General features: G+C 55.9%; 1 protein-coding gene across 3 annotated transcripts in view; it reads left to right on the top strand.

Annotated features, from left to right (window-relative positions):
• KSR2 (kinase suppressor of ras 2) overlaps positions 1–13,655 on the top strand; it is a 266,519-nt gene extending 252,864 nt beyond the window's left edge. The window contains exons 15-20 of one of the 3 annotated variants that reach the window (XM_036013739.1): positions 14–110; positions 641–774; positions 5,866–5,997; positions 9,906–10,035; positions 11,254–11,387; positions 13,032–13,655. In XM_036013739.1, the coding sequence (XP_035869632.1) occupies positions 14–110; positions 641–774; positions 5,866–5,997; positions 9,906–10,035; positions 11,254–11,387; positions 13,032–13,038 (634 nt within the window). In that variant the 3' untranslated portion in view covers positions 13,039–13,655. Of the gene's footprint in view, positions 1–13; positions 111–640; positions 775–5,865; positions 5,998–9,905; positions 10,036–11,253; positions 11,392–13,031 lie in introns of those variants that run through there. The other 2 variants (XM_036013737.1, XM_036013738.1) reach the window with 2 other exon arrangements.
• Positions 13,656–16,107: the final 2,452 nt, after the last annotated feature.

Below are 16,107 nucleotides of genomic sequence, written 5' to 3'. Positions count from 1 at the left end.
TTTTGCTTTCCAGCCTCTGTAAGGGACGGACCCTCTACTCGGTGGTGCGGGATGCCAAGATCGTCTTGGATGTCAATAAAACCAGGCAGATTGCTCAAGAAATTGTGAAGGTACCGTGGGCTCTGGGGTGCCCTCCCTGAACCTCAGAAAGGCCCTGCCCCTTCCCGAGACTCATGCTCTGGCTTCAGACCAAACCAATAGTCTGGGCTTATAAGAAACTGGGCTTGACTTGAAAAGCGCCAGGCCACATGTACGTGAGGATTCTGCTGGGATACGACCATTAGGGATGGTCTGTCAACGAGGACGGGGAAGATGGGTAATGGGAGTCCTTTCTGCGGGTACCTCACCTCAGGTGTGTCCCCACAGTTTCCTTCTGGGGAGACCTTCCTTCGTTTCTAATTCAGGAAGCAGAGGCACTAGGTGGAGGTGGTTCTGCAGTGGTCTGAGGGTGGGGGCAGATTTGTGTCTTGGGGACCCTGCCTGTTCCCACCTGCCTGCCCCACCTGGAAGCCTTTGCATCCGGGCCCCAGCCCCACGGCTGTCAGCGTGGTCTCACTGGCAGAGCCAGGGGTGCGACCCCAGAACCCAGGCCAGGGTGGCAGCGCGTTCTCTGACGGCCCTGTTTCCCCGTTCCTTGCAGGGTATGGGCTACCTCCACGCCAAGGGAATCCTTCACAAGGACCTCAAGTCCAAGAACGTCTTCTACGACAACGGCAAAGTGGTGATCACGGACTTTGGGCTCTTCAGCATCTCCGGGGTCCTGCAGGCCGGCAGGTAAGATGCGGAGGAGGGGTTCAGGGGGTTCTTGACCGGCAGTGGTTGGGTTAGGGGAGTCATCCCAAGTGGCTTTAGTGACCCAGACGCGGTGTTAGGCCTGAGGTCACCCCGTCAAGCAGCTAGGCTGCGATGTGACGACGCAGTGCTGCGGCCCAGGTCACGGTCAAGTTCCTCTGGGGGCTGACTTGCAAATGGCTCCTTTGAGTGGGCACAGATCCCACGGAGTCTTTGCCCTTGAGTTTCAGGGGAGGACTGTTCCCTTACCCCAAGGACTCACCTGGAAGTGAGAACCACCCAAGGGCTGTGCTCGAAGTTTTCTTATGAATTCATTAATTTCAGGAGAACAAGAGTTGAGTTGAGAGCAAGGGCTTTAAAGTCAGACCCACCTGGGTCCGGCCCAGCTCCGCCACTCATGGCACTCTCCTGGACCTTACAGTTTCCTTGTCTGCTGGAGAAGCGCTGGGTGGGGTCACGCCTGCCTCCAGGGTCCTCCTGCGGATAAAATCAGATAACACATCGGGCATCCAGAGTGGCAGCCGGAGCACAGGGAACTCGACAAACAGTAGCTGCTGCTGAGTTGCTGTAATTAGTAATAATTTGCATATACCTCCTCGGGATCACACAGGAGAGTCATTAGCCACCATTAAGTAATTAACTCGCAGACGCCTCTCACCCTGCGGCAGGCAGCCTTGAGTGGACCACGTGAAAAACAGCTTGATCCAGAGAAGCGACCCGGAATTCAGAAGGTCCATCCTTGTGACCTTTAATTTGGAATATGTGCGAGCGTGCACGCATGCACGTACACACACTCACTTTGAACCGTGCGTGCTCTCTCCAGTCACGCCTGATGCCCCTTCAGAAAGGCAGCCTCGCACTTCCTCTCGTTGTGCTCCACGATCAGGTGCTTTGAGAAGAACTGACGGCTTCCAGGCACGCCGCAGGCCTCCCCGAAGTGCATTTTGTTTACACTCCACAGTACCTCGAATCCAAGTCACATCCTCCGAAATTAGGCGGCACTTGATCTGGCTATTTCTGTGTGATGCAGTAACAAACAGAAGCTTTAAATTTCCTTTTGAGATTTTACTCCGCCTCCCAAAATCCACCATCTGTGGCACCTAAGATAAGGAAATAAGCAGGCGGAAAATGATCAGAGAGATCAATTAGTAGATAGATGGAGAGAGACCTGGAGGCAGAGCCCAGGGGCCAGGAGGGCTGGGTCGCGCAGGATTCCTTCCTCCCTGTCTCCCCAGCAGCATGCACTTCGAGGTTTGCGGTGAGAGGACTGGCATATTCCCCCTGTCGCCATCACCCCAGGCTAAGGACAGAGGGAGCAGCTGGTGACATCACTGTGATCCCAAGTGTTGGTGTCCAGGCCAGAAGAGACCCAGCAGGTGTTTTCTTTCGCCTGGTTCAAGGCTCCTTGAAAAAAAAAATCAGATCCCTCCCTTCTGGTGGCAGGTCCATCCCCCGCCCCTTCTCCTGGACAGTAGCTGCTCCCCAAAGTGAAGGAAGTGGGTGGGGCTTCTGATTTTCTTCCTTTCCATTCATGGTCTCCTGAAGCCAAAGGAAGAAGAGGAAGAAAAGACATGGTGTGGCGTGGGCATCTTTCCCGTTAGCTTATTCCTGGAGGCCCAGTGTCAATCCAGAAGGGAGGTCAAGTCCAAGGGCACCCGTGGCTTCTGGCCTGGCTGTTGAGACAGCACCCCCGCCCCACTCGGCCCAGCCCGGTGGTCAACAGGAACCCAGCCAGGTGGGGAGAGGCCAGGGAGCCCTCTGCACCTCCTCCCAATAAGAAATCCCCATTTCTTGGTTACTGATGAGTAGCCGTCAGTGGCTTCTTGTGATTTTATTTCTGTTGCAGTTATGTACGGGGCTCAGTTTAGAATTCTGCTCCCTAATGGGGCTGCTTCCCTGAGCATCAGTGCGGAATTGTGCCCAGGAGTCTGTCTCTGAGGTTTCAGAGAGTCGTGATCAAACGAATCTTAGCTCTGTCACTTATTACGAACTCTGCGGCCTCAGGCAGGTCACTTGAGCCTTGCGAGGCTCAGTTTCCTCATCTGTAGAATAGGAATCTGACCCAGCCTGCTCCATTCCTCGGTGGGTCCTGTCCTGTGCATTGTAGGATGTGTAGCAGCACCCGCAGGACAGCCCCCCGCAGAGAACGGAGCAGTGACCCACAACCCACCTGACTGTGGGCTTGGGAGGATTAAGGGAGCTGGACAACCTGGCATACAGTAGGCACCCAGCAGGACTTCCTTGCCTTCCTGCTGTCCCCTCAGTTAGAGTTGGGGTGCTCACAGCGCTGGGTGCCCAGCATGGAGATGTGCTGGGGTTGGGGCAGCAGAGAGGGGTCACGCCGTGAAATGAGCATGTCCTGAACACCCAAACAGTTCCCAGGGCTCCCCCGAGCGTGTCCCCAGCACTGCCAGTGTGCAGCTGTTCTGCCTTCCTCACACAAGGTGTCACTCGGATGCCAGCACTACTGTGCCAGCCGCCCGCGGGCTGTTATTAATCATAATAATAACCATACTGAAGATGATTGGGTTTTGTCACTGGTGGGCCCATTACTATGGGAACGGGACACCCTGGGGTGTTTGTGTCAGCCCGGGCGCCTCCCAGGTACTCGTGCTGGCCCCAGGCTGACAGCAATAGAGCAGCTGCCCTGCCTCCTCCTGGCCCCGCCCAGCAGTTCCAAACCCCCAGCCAGTGGGGAAGAGGAGGTGGGACGTTTGGAAAAAAATGGGACTTGGGAAGCTTGCTCTTTCGGCAGCAGCATCCCACCTTGCCCCATCCCAGTGACCTGCTCATGTCAGGAGAATGGCAGCTGGCTGGGCCACAGCCCCTTTCTTGGATGACACTCTTGCTTAGGGCTCTGCTCTTAACTTCGTTTCTGAGTCCTCAAGATAAAGAAGTATCTCAGGTAATCATTATATCCACGAACGCTGTGGCCCCGGCAGCCGACACAGCCCTGCGCCATGCATTATCTCCCTTCCGTCCCCACACTGGCTGTGTGAAAGCTACGTACCCATTTTGCAGGTGGGAAAATAGAGACTTGGGTCTGCTCAAGACCACACAGCAAGTAAGCAGAAGATGGGCCCTACACCCCTGCGGGTGTGCCTGATTCTGGAAGCGAGAACTCACTGGCTTGCCCCCTCAAGGGGCTACTCGTGGATTTGAGTCTTTTTTTTTTTTAAGCAGACGGTGTGTTCTGTCCTGCCCACTATGTAGCACCATTTCCTTATTTTATGTATAAGTCAGAACAGTGATTCTCAACCCGGGCTCCCCACCCCCGCCCAGGGACATTTATGATGTCTGGAGACACTTTGGGCTGTCACAACAAGAGAGAGGAGATGCGACTGGCATGGAGTGGGTACAGGCCAGGGATGCTGCTCAACATCCTGCACGCACAGAACAGCCCCCCCCCCCCCCGCCCCAGTAATGACGCAGCCCGAAGCCGGATCCCCCAGTTCCTGCAGCCTCTCCCCTCGGGACCCCTCCCCTCCCCCAGGCGTGGGCTGCAAGATGACTTTCGAGAGAGGGTGGGAACAGACATTTTCCATGTTCATTTTAACGTGTCCTTAAAAAGGGCTAGTTTCCACTCATGGACCTGTTAAAAAGTAACCTATTAAAATATACAGGAGTGGGGGGAAAACCCATTTGTGGGAAATAGTGGTCTAGAGCAGCCCTGTCCAGCGTGGCAGCCACTGACTTATAGCTCTTTTAGCTGTAGCTCACATAAATAAAAAGTTCACTTCTTCAGCTGCATCAGCCGGGTTTCAGTTGCTCAACAGCCACGCTGGCTGGAGGCGGCCCTGCCGGAAGCAAAGGCCGAGAGCACTTCCATCTCTGTGGGAGGCGCTGCGGGTAGCGCTGCTCTGGAAGGTGCTCAGGGCCAGAATCGCGACCCTGGGATGCCAGTGCATGCAGTGGAGGGGACAGTGTTGGCACCTTACGGAGCTCAGAAGCCCGCCCTGGAAGAACCAGTCAGCCAGGCTCAGGGCCCCTGCAGCCCGCCACGTGCTGCAGGCTCTGGTCCTTCACGGTCTGGCTCTCGATGGTTCCGGATACTCCGCCCCGCTCTCCCACGCCTGCCCACTCTCCCTGCGTTAACTGGCCCTCCCCTGGGAGTCTTGCAGGAGGCGAAACCTTGGAGGAGGTCAGATTTCAGTCCCGAAGGGAAAGTTCTGCACTTGCTAAAGATTTACAGTGTGAGGAAGGGAGCCAGCTTTCTGTCTCTTCTAAAGGTTTATCCTAAGGAATAATTGTGGATGCGGGTGAAGGGCGAGGGTTAGAGGTTTCTACCCAAGGATGTTCATAGCCGCATTGTTTATAATGATGGAAGGGGGACCACCTACAGCCCATCAACCGGGGGTGGAGCTATACATTGTAATAGAGACACGGGGTGGTATCACGTGCGCCAGTTACACCGAGGATTTGCAGGTTTCAAGAACACGCCAGACAGGGCCTGCCTGGGGCCTTTGCCTTCCCTTCCCTCCTGCCGGGAATATTCTTGTTCGCAGGCCTGGATCCTTGACACCACACCGATCTTAGCTCACCTTTTACCTAAAGTTAGCTCCCTTCTTGACACATTCCATTCCTTCTTAAGGCTTTTTGCTGTAATGCTTATCGCTGTCTACTTTCCCCGTCTAACTCATTTGTCCTTACGTTCCCCTACCAAAGGCCAGGCCCCCGGAGGGCAGGGACCCTGCTGGCCCTGTTCTCGGCTGTGCTCCTGGTGTGCGCGTCCACACGCAGGTGTGCGTATTGCCTCTCGAGGCAACAAGTTTGCGTTTGTTAACACAGTGTTTGCGGAGACTTTCTAGAACATGATTGCTGTGAATAACAAGAATCGGCTGTGTGTATAAGATAAAGATGGAGCAGGGGGTGCCTCAGAGGCGAAGGGACCTAATGATGGTTTGGGTGTCACGTGTCTCTCTCTAGACCAGCCTCAAGTGCAAGGTCAGGCCATGCCCAACAGGGAGATGCAGGAAAGCCAGCAGAGATGGTCCAGGGACGTGGGGTCAGTGCCGCAGGACTGACCCTCCCTGGGCTGTGACGCGGGGCTCACTCTGTGCTTTGCTTCTCCAGGCGGGAGGACAAGCTACGCATCCAGAACGGCTGGCTGTGCCACCTGGCACCGGAGATCATCCGCCAGCTGTCCCCCGACACGGAGGAGGACAAGCTCCCCTTCTCCAAGCACTCCGACGTCTTTGCGCTCGGGTAGGTGGCCTGCCCCGGCCTTCAAGAGCCCCAGCCCTGGCGGAGGGGCGCTTCCCAAGGGTTTCTCCTGTGCTTTTGGAAGGGACAGAGCATCTGTCTGTGGGGGCAAAGGCGGCTGGATTTCTGAGTGGGATTGGGGGAATCTGATGGGGATGTGGTAGGAAGGGTGAGCCCAGCAAATATTCATGCCTGGTTTCTAACTGGTCGTGTCACCATGGCAGGTTACCTCATTCATTCATTCATGCATTCATTCATCCAAAGCTATTTACTAGGCATTTACTAATAACAGATTATCTAAACAGAGGTGTCCACCCTGCAGCCTGCAGGCTGCATGCAGCCTAGGATGGCTGTGAGTGTGGCCCAGCATGAAATTATAAACTTACTTAAAACATGGTGAGATTTTTTGTGTGTGATTATGTGTCACAATATGTTTAATGTATGGCCCAAGACAACACTTCTTCTTCCAGGGTGGCCCAGAGATGCCAAAAGGTTGGCCACCCCTGAACTCAGTGGCTTAAGACAACATTTCGTGATTATCTCAAATTTCCGTGACCAGGAATGTGGGAGTGGCTTAGTGGAGCGGGTCTGAGCTGGCTCAGTGTTTCTCGTGAGGGCGCAGGCAGGACGTGGGCCGGGGCTGCCACTGAGGGAAGGCTTGATGGGCTGAGGATCTGCTTCCAGAGTGGCCCACGCACACGGCTGTCCGCAGGAGGCCTTTCCAGAGGCTGCTCAAGTGACCTGACAGCGCATCGACTGTTGTCAGCCACGTTGCCGCTGTGACGCGGTCTCAGAAATTACCTAGCATCACTTCCGCCACATTCTATTAGAAGCAAATCACTAAGTCCAGCCTACAGTCAAGGGAAGGGGAATTAAGGTCTACTTTTGGCAGGAAATAATTTACAGACATGTTAAAACCACCACAGGTCTGCACTCTGTCATGTGTCATCAAAGACAAATAAGGGAACAGTCAGTTTTAACAAAGTATGACCAGAGCTATGCTGAGGATAAACACAGGACTGTGGGAATAATGGGACAACTAAATCCAGCCAGGGAGACCAGAGAGGGCTTCCTGGAGGAGGCGACTCCTGAGCCTAAGTTAGAGGTATCCCAGGTGAGGGTAGGGTGAGGTATTCCAGACAGAAGGAACATGTGAAAAGGCACAGGGAGGAAGGAAAGAAATTACCCACGATGGAGAGGCCCGTGGGGAGTAGGGGGTTGAAAGGGAGCTGAGCGATGGAGAATCGGGGGGGAGTGAGGGTGGGGTGGGGAGGAAATAGAGCTCATCCTGCAGATACTTAGAGGCTGAGTTGAAGAGTTTTCACTTCACCTTCCCAGCACTAGGGAGCCACGGGTGGTTTAATTAGGCAAGGGGAGTGACCTAACAGTATTCTGAGTTTCAGAACAGCCACTCCAGTGTGTACAGAATGGCAAAGAGAAGGGCAAGCCTGAGGCTGAGTGAGCGACCCAGACAGGCTGCTGCCATTCACTGAATCAGTGCTGGGGAGGGGGAGGGGGAGGGAGGGGAAAGCTGGGAATGGAGAAGCATTCCGAAGTGGGGGTGATAGGGTTTGATGAGGGACTGAAGGTGGGTGGTGCCCAGGTAGCTACCTGAAGCACCTGGATGGAGGGGGGTTACCACTCTGCCAAGGTGGAGGCCCCTGGACACGGGGCAGGGCTGGGGCGTGCCGGGAAGGCAAGGAGAGCACATTTGGACCCTGTGACTTCGAGCCGCCTTGGAGGTGGCCGATGGATCCAGCCAGAAGGCAGCTGACCCTACACAGGCAGAGTTTGGAGAGAGACATTGAGGACTGTCGGCAGAGAGGGGAACCACAGCTGTGAGGGAGAGCAGGCGTCTTCGAGGGTATGGGGCAGTGAGGGTCCGGGATGCACGGCCCCAAGACGCAGGGCAGGGTGCCCTGAGAGGGTGCAGCGACGGAGGCTTCCGCGCCCAAATCCCTGCAGCCGCCTCGCTCATCCTCACCTTCCTGGTCCACCGGGCGGCAGCAAGGCCTGGTGGAGACCGCGCCGGGGAAGCTGTGCGGGGCAGTTGCAGGCCTGCCGGTGTGGGCACCCAGACTTAGCACCCCTGAGAGAGGTTAGGCCGTCTTCCGTGGAAAAGGACCCCACTGAGACCTCTCTGTAAAACCCAGGAAGGGGGGCTGTTCCTGGCACTCTCACCGGGACTCCCACCGTCTGCCTCTTGGACCCGTTAGAGGCTGTCGTTTGCCCTGATTAGTTTATGCCCCGGTCTTTATCTAGTTAGACCCTGTTATCCGAAACCAAATCGCAGTAATTAAGTTGGTATATTTTCATATAAATTGAGCAGAAGAAAAAAGAATGCAATTAACGAAATGCACCCAAGTCAGTAATTGGTTTTTCACTGGAGTTTTCATCTTGAGCAATTTTTATTTTTCTTGCAAGTGAGTTTCTCTTGAAAGTTGGGTTCGAAAGGAAGTTTTAATGAGGCTTTTATTCCCGACACCGTTGAATTCTGAAGGACCCGGTGCTCCTGGTTTCCTGCCAATTAGGTGCCTCTTGTTGCCTGGGAACGTCACGCTCAGGCGCAACTCAGAACAAGGCGGACCCATATCCCAGCACCTCCCCACCCAGAGGGATGAGGCTGGCAGGGGAAAGAAGGTGCCGGCCGAGAAGTGGAGCCCTAGAAGTAGCCGGTTTCACCCAGCCTTCCCATGGAAGAGGGTGCCAGGGCATTTTGTGTCCTTTAAAGCAAATCTACACACACCCGCTCCCATCCGAGGAAGGGTCAGCTCCGAGGATTGTTCCAGCTGGTTCCCGACTGAGGAGTCTTGTCGGCGAGCAGAGACCTGTGCTCAGGGGACAGCTCACGGCACCCTGGCATCCTGTGGGCACCCCTGGTCCTCACCGCCTCATTTAAGCCCCACCCAGCCCACGCCCTGTCTGTGCCCAGGTGCTACTCCCCGGGGCAGGCCTTTCTTCAGCCATCGCTCTGTCACATCTACAGAGCAAGCGATAATACAATCGATCCTTCTAGAATCACTCAGGCCTCAATTTGTCACATTGCTCTGTACCCCAGATAAACGTTCTCCCCCTGCAGTTCTAGCGTTAGTCCAATGTGGCAGGTGAGGAAGTCTAGCCCCACAGGAGTGACGTGACCTACCCGGCATTACACAGCCAGTGCCGAATAGAATCAGAGCCTGACCCCAAGGCCATCTGGGCCCTCTCGGAGTTCTTGTCCTTTCCACTGCTCTGCAGGATGGTTCATTCTCAGAAAACACGTTCCTGCCCTGTCCTATCCCAGGGTTAGCCATTGGTAACGTTTCTCTGTGTTTCTCTCTGTTCTCTTGTCCCGTACGTATATCACATTTTTTAAGAAGAGGGATCTCCTATCTTACATAGAGTTTTGTGTCCTGCTTTTTCCACTTAAATTCTGTATTGAACATTTTTGTCACGTCAGCGAAGTTTCTTTGAAATCCTTTCGTCATAACACAGTCTTCCGTGTCATTTTATGGGTTCGCCGGCATAGAAGCAGGCCGGTCCCTTTTATTCAGTGACCGCACCGTTCCTGCGTCACTCACCATGCTGGGGAGACCGCCCTTGTAAATGACTTTGTCACCCGCATCCCTCCCTTACAGGGGGTTTCTACACTGTCAAGTGTAGAGTCAGAGGTCATGGCCGCGCTCTCCAAAGCCGTTGGGGTCCTAGGGTTTTGCTTCCTGTTCACGGAGGCACCAGAGGAGGGACCTGGGGTAGGCACGACTTCCAAGACGTCGAGAAAGCCTTGCGCAGTGCACATCCCGGACAGGAAAACCCCAGCCCCGAGAGGAGGAAACTGGGGAACAGGGTGGCCAGGTGGGGCGGGCGTTCATTGGTGAGTGGATACGAGTGACGTATCACGCCAACGCCTTTTTAACACCATCTGCCGACAGAACGATCTGGTATGAACTCCACGCCAGGGAGTGGCCTTTCAAGACCCAGCCGGCAGAGGCGATCATCTGGCAAATGGGCACAGGCATGAAACCCAACCTCAGCCAGATCGGCATGGGGAAAGAAATCTCGGTAAGTCTGGGACCATGCCAGGTCTGGGAGACAAGGGGGGCAGCAGACACCGTCCTGGGCCTTCTTCTCCCTGTGCGTTGAGGTTACTAGTGCTTTTCCAAAGGGTGGCGGTAGAAGGACGCCCACAGCCTTGTCCCACAGTGATTTGGAGCTTAGAAGGCAAAACCTCTGAACTATGCCTGCAATTCAGGTTCCTGCCACTAGGGGCGCAGTAACACTTGACCAGGGTTTTGCCAGTAATGGACTGCTGAATCAGAAGAACCAGAGAATACCTCTTTTTCTTTCTGCCAGATTGAAAAGACATTCATTAAAATATTGAGCCTTGGCTGGCATAGCTCAGTGGATTGAGTGCAGGCTGCGAACCAAAGCATCACAAGTTTGATTCCCAGTCAGGGAACATGCCTGGGTTGCAGGCCACGGCCCCTAGCAACCGCACGTTGATGTTTCTCTCTCTCTCTTTCTCCCTCCCTTCCCTCTCTAAAAATAAATAAATAAAATCTTTAAAAAATTCTTTAAAAAATACCACTGGTATTAATAGCTCTAATGTTATTTGCATTGACATAAAAATCTGAGGTATTATCCAACTCAGAACAAGATACACAGGAACAGAGGAGCCTAAGGCTAGATTGATAATCTTCCTCTGAAACATAGACAGAGAATCCCCTCTTTTGATCAGAAGATGGATGAGTCAGGGAGGGAGAATGATCTGGTGTGCTTTTGAGGACCCACTGCCTCTAAGTTTCCTGTCTCGGGAGAGAGCACTGAAAGTCATTTTCCCCTCGGTGACTCTGGAGGGCACTGGCAGTGCTGGGCTGTGGCTGAAGACCTCAGGGTTCCCTTGTCTCCCTCCCTGTTAAGGAAAATGCCCAGACGCCCCTTGAGAAGCATTTTGTTGATCTCAGTGTGTCTCAGGTCTTCTGGAATAGGGCTCATCTCGTGTGCTGTGTGGCCCAGAAAGTGTGTGAGAGGAAGGAAGGAAGGAAGGAAGGAAGGAAGGCAGGCAGGCTGGCTAGATGGATGATAAATGCATCAGTTGAGGCGATGGGTGGTGGTAAATGCATGAATTTAGATGGATTATGAGTGGGAGGTTGGTTGGATGGGTGGATGGATGGATATAAAACTGGGACAAATGGGTAGACAAATAGAGCCATTGAGGTTCCAAGGAGTCATCTAGATGTCACCATTTATGTGACATCACCACATACTGGTTTCTCTTAGGACATTCTTCTCTTCTGCTGGGCCTTTGAACAAGAAGAGAGACCTTCCTTCACCAAGCTCATGGACATGCTGGAGAAACTGCCAAAGCGAAACCGCCGCCTGTCTCACCCCGGGCACTTCTGGAAGTCTGCGGAGTAGGTGTCCCCCCGTACTTAGCCTCTCCCCCATTCCCTGGCCATGTCCTCTGGCTGTTGTCAGCTTGGCCCCCCTCCCCAGCTCCTCTGCCAGCCTTCCTCTTTCCTTCCCACCTCCCTCCGCCAGGCACAGCCTTTCCTGCCGAGCCTGCCCGGGGAGTCGGGCCCTGGCCCGTGCCGTGTGGCCGCCATGCTGCTCCACTGCCTAGTTCTCCCTGATGAAGCTTGATGCCCAGGGAGCAGAGCAGCCCACGGCAAGGTGGAACCCTGAACCCACCACGCCCCATATGTCACCCCACGCCGAAACTGTGTGACCATTAAACAGTACCTCCCCAACCCCTAGGAACCTTCCTCTGCCACATTCTGCGTCTCCGAATTGTCCCATCCGAGATAGTTCATGTAGGCGGAAGCATACAATAGTTGTCCTTTTGCGTCTAATTTCTTCTCCGTAGCCTGAGGGTTTCAAGGTTAATCCATACGGTAGCATGCACGAACGCCATTCCCTCTTATAGCTGAGTGACGTTCCACGGTGCGGACATGCCGCATCTCGTGTGTCTGCTCATGCGTGGACAGACGCTGGGTTTGTTTGACTTTTTGGTTACTGCGAATGACGCTGCCGTGAGCATTAGTGTGCATCTGTCCGAGTTCCTGCTTCCAGTTCTCTCGGGTTGCACTCGATGTCCATGACACTGGTGCACATCATCCCCACAGCCACCAGCACGTTATCTGTCATCTGTGTGTCACTGAGTAAACACGTGTGTGGCAGGTGCGGTGTCGAGCATTCTGTCTGCATTACCTCACTGACTCCTAACAGCACCCCGCCCCCCGGGAGGTGGGCGCTGTCACTGCCACTGCTTTACCTAGAGAAAGCCAAGGCACAGAGAGGTTAAGTGCCTCCGCAAAAATCACACAGCTAGCGAGGAACAGAGCAAGTATTCAAACCCAGGTGGAGCTAGACCCTAAATCCATGGTCCTGATCCCTCCACTCTGCCACCTTCTAGGCAGAGATGACCTGTGTACCTTCTGGGTCTCTTTCCAGAACCCTCCTGGGAGACCGGGCACAGACTTCTGCTCCTGGTCACCGAGACCCTATCTCAGCAGGGGTCGGCAAAGCCTCTGCTCACAGCAAGGGCTATGGTATGGGTCTTGGTCCCACCCCCTCTTCCTGTAGCCTCGGCCCTCACCACGCATTCTCAGAAGCTGCACATGGCGTGCGGGCCGGTGTTGCAGACCACAGGGCCTCAGTCCTCCCACACGCTGGTGACCATCCTTAGTCCACAGGCTACGTGCTCCCGAAGAGTTCTAGGTTCACATCCCGACCACACTGCTTCCTGACTGTGCACGCTTGGGCAAAACACTTAACCTCTCTGAGCCTCAGTTTTCTCGTCTATTAAAAGGATATGAAGTACCTGCCTTACAGGCTATTCTCAGATTTAAATGAGATCGAGTATTATGTGCTTGGCACAGAGCCTGGCACATAGTAGGACCTCAGTAAAGAGGAGTCCCTCCCACCTTTTCCTGTAGAGGTCGGGAATAGCTCGTCTCAAACTGCCTGGCTCTCCAGGAGGGTGCAAGTTCAGAAAAGGTGGCATTGTCCTATCCTTGTGACATCTCGCCACTCTCTCCCTTCTCCCCCCACTCCAGGCTGTGACCTGTGGACAGACGGACGACGCCCAGCTGCCTCAGCTCCCAAGCCGCCACTTCCTCCCTGCTCTGTCCTCTGCTAGCTCAGGAGGCCAGGGGCTCACCGTCAGAGGGGACCGACACCGGCCAGCCCAGGACCACGGCACAACTCAGCTCGGTGGCGTCCCTGTGCCCTAGGCCTGTGTCCTTTTGCTGGGGAAGGGTTGGGGAGGACCTAACGGGACCAGCCAGGGAGACACGGAACTGACGAGCAAGGTGCGGGGCAGGGTGGAGCGGAGGGATGCACAGAGTCCCTGGGCCGCGAAGACCAGGGCAGGAGGCCCACGGGAGCGGGCTCGCGGGACCAGTGTGTGTGTGGACATGTGTGGACACACGTGTCTGCGTGCGCTGTGCCCTCTGCCCTCCCTTCCCCTTGCCAAGCCAAAGCCAGGCCCCTGTGCTCCGGAGAGTCTTGGCTGTGCTGGCCTCCGCACTGCGGGCCCCGTCTGCACTCTCAGGGAGTGTGGTGGGGACGCGGAGCTGAGCCCCAGCTCAGTGGGGGCTGTGGGCCGAGATCCGGGCGGAGAGGCTGCACTGTTCCTTTGTGGACGGACGTCTGTCCTGCGGGGCCCCAGCCCAGCCTGTCTGCTCTGAGTCTCTCCGGGGTCCAGGTCCCGGACCTTCTGCCCCTGTCCTGTGAGAGCGTCGTCCCTCTTCGCCCCACCCCGTCCCTGCCATTCGGAAAGCACAGTGGCTCCCTAGCCAGGATGGCTTCTGGGGGCTCCCTACAGCTCACTTTTATCCATGACACCCCCTGAAACCTGGGCCCTGAGACCTGGGGCTCCGGGCAGGGAGTTCTAGAACATTCTTTTCCCCTCCCTCTGCTCCGGCAGTTACACCAGCTAAGGTCGTTGACCGCAATGATAGATTTGGGTTGCTAGGATACGTGTGTGTCGGGGTTTAGGATGTACACACAGCATCCTGTTTGCAAAGGATATCCCCTCCCCTTCACCCTTAAACAGTCCCGCTGGGAAAGCGAGGACGGAGGCTGCTCACGGAGGTTCTGTGTGCTCAGCTGCATCCTGGTGCCGAGGCCCGGGGTGGCTCCCCGCTTAGAGGCCCGTGGTGTTTGCGCAGTGCCCCTGCTTTCTGCCTGTCACCTCCAAGCCCACCTGGGCCGGAGGGCGTCTTTCCCCCACCCCCCGGCATGGAGCGTTCCACGGAAGGGGCCGGGAGCAGATGGTGCGTGCGGAGTGGTGGGGGGCCTCTGCCTTATGATCCTTACGTCCTAACCCTTGTAAGGTGCGTCTTACATTCCCAAAGCCCTGGTCCCCGTTCTTCTGATCTGGCGTAAAGGGAAGCCTGTCCCCCCCGTAGGGCAGTGGCCGGGCAGTGGGCAGCGTTGCAGGGTCGGCCCACGGCCCCTCTGTAATTCCTGGGCCGGCCCCGGCTTGATGTGCTTCTGGTTGCTACTTTATCCAGACGCCTCCCTCCCAGAGAGGGGACCTAGGGGTTCAGAAACCCTGCCTGAGCTCAGACTCAACATCCAACCAGGTGAGGGGGGTCTTCCCCACCTTGAGTGGCCCCCAGACTGGTCCGTGCTCCGGGGCCCAACTCTGCTTCCAAACTGGGAAGATGATGAAACGAGTCATGCTTCCCAAGACCCTGGGCCAGGGAAAGCCCTGTGCCTCCCAGAGAACCTTCCAGAATGCCTTCCCAGCACTCCCACCTGCGTGGGACCAGAGACTAAAGGCCCCCGGGGTTGGGGGGGGGGCTCTTCCTGAGTACATGTTCCTCTTCCAAAAACTTCTGTGAACTCTGTGGCTCTTGGCTCAACATGTGTGTGTCTTGGAGGCATTGTACACACATTGCACCAGCCCCAGCCGCTCCGGCGTTGCTGGAGGCAGTCCTTAGCAGCGGCTGCCTCTGTGGTCCAACAGTCGCCCAGAGGACCAGCCCCAGGCCTGAGCCCGGCTCTGCCCCGTAGCCTCCAGAGGGCCTGAAATCCAGCCAGGACTTGTGGTGGGTCCGCGGACTCCAGTCTTTGTCATGGACCTTTGTGCTGGGAGAAAAACAAGAAAGGGAGAAGCAGGCATGGTACGGCCACCCGGAAGCCGAAACGCTCGCCAGAGCGGCAGCCCGCTCCTGCTGCCTCTCGTTTTCGGAGCAAACTGACTGACCAGCCGCCCAGAGCCTGGGGCAGGGCCCAGCAGGGTCTCTGCAAAGGCCGCCTTTCCCGTCTGCTCACGAGCACCAGCTGGAGATCGAGGACAGGGCCCCGGGGATCAGAGGGAGAGAGCCCAGCCTTCGCTGCCCCCTTGAAGCTTCGCCGCTTTGCCGGACAGGGTTCCGTGGGTCCGTCCCTGGGCCCCGCGTCGCCCGCTCTTGACTTTTCCCTCTTCGCCCACATCCTTCCTTTGTCCCCAGCTTCCTCGGAGTCTGCGGCAGCCCGCCTACACCCTGCACCCTGCACCCTGCACCCCTCCCTGCCCCCTCCCCCAGGCTACCCCGCCCTGGATTGTTTAGAGGCCAGCTTTAACTTCCTGCCCCAACCTTTCCACCCAGGAAGAGCCAATCCACCGCTTTCCCTGCCGACCTCAACCTTCACTCACTGGCAGAGTGTTGGGAGGAGGTCACAGTCATCAGTCTTTTGCAAGGAAGAAGGGGGGGTGGTTAAATTTTTACATCATGATTGAGACTCCTGCTATAGAATCCACGCATTGAAGACCGTGTGTGTGTATGTGCGTGCGTGTGTGTGTGCACGTGTGCACACAGATTTGTCCCATAACAGCTGTGTGCTGGTGCCCAGCGCCCCACCCCCAGTTGTTCCTGTGTGCGCCCTGCTTTCCGCGCTCCCGGATGCACACAGCCTTCCCAGGTGGACCAGTCCACAGAGTGAAGACTCACCAGGAAGCCTTGACCTTGCCTTCTTTGAAGGGCACGTGGATTTGCACACCGAATTCCACCCAACTCTTCCAGGCCACAGGCGTTTCGCAAAACAAGGACTCCTTGGCAGGGGGATCACCCCCTTGGCCTTCTGTTGGGGTGTCCCCACACGTCACCATCCCCAGAGAGAAGGTGGAGACTCGAAGTCTCC

Source organism: Phyllostomus discolor, chromosome 13 (assembly GCF_004126475.2).
Source record: "Phyllostomus discolor isolate MPI-MPIP mPhyDis1 chromosome 13, mPhyDis1.pri.v3, whole genome shotgun sequence".
Taxonomy (NCBI): Eukaryota; Metazoa; Chordata; class Mammalia; order Chiroptera; family Phyllostomidae; genus Phyllostomus; species Phyllostomus discolor.
Note: the sequence above shows the minus strand (reverse complement) of the source record. Positions and strands in the feature narration are given on the sequence as shown.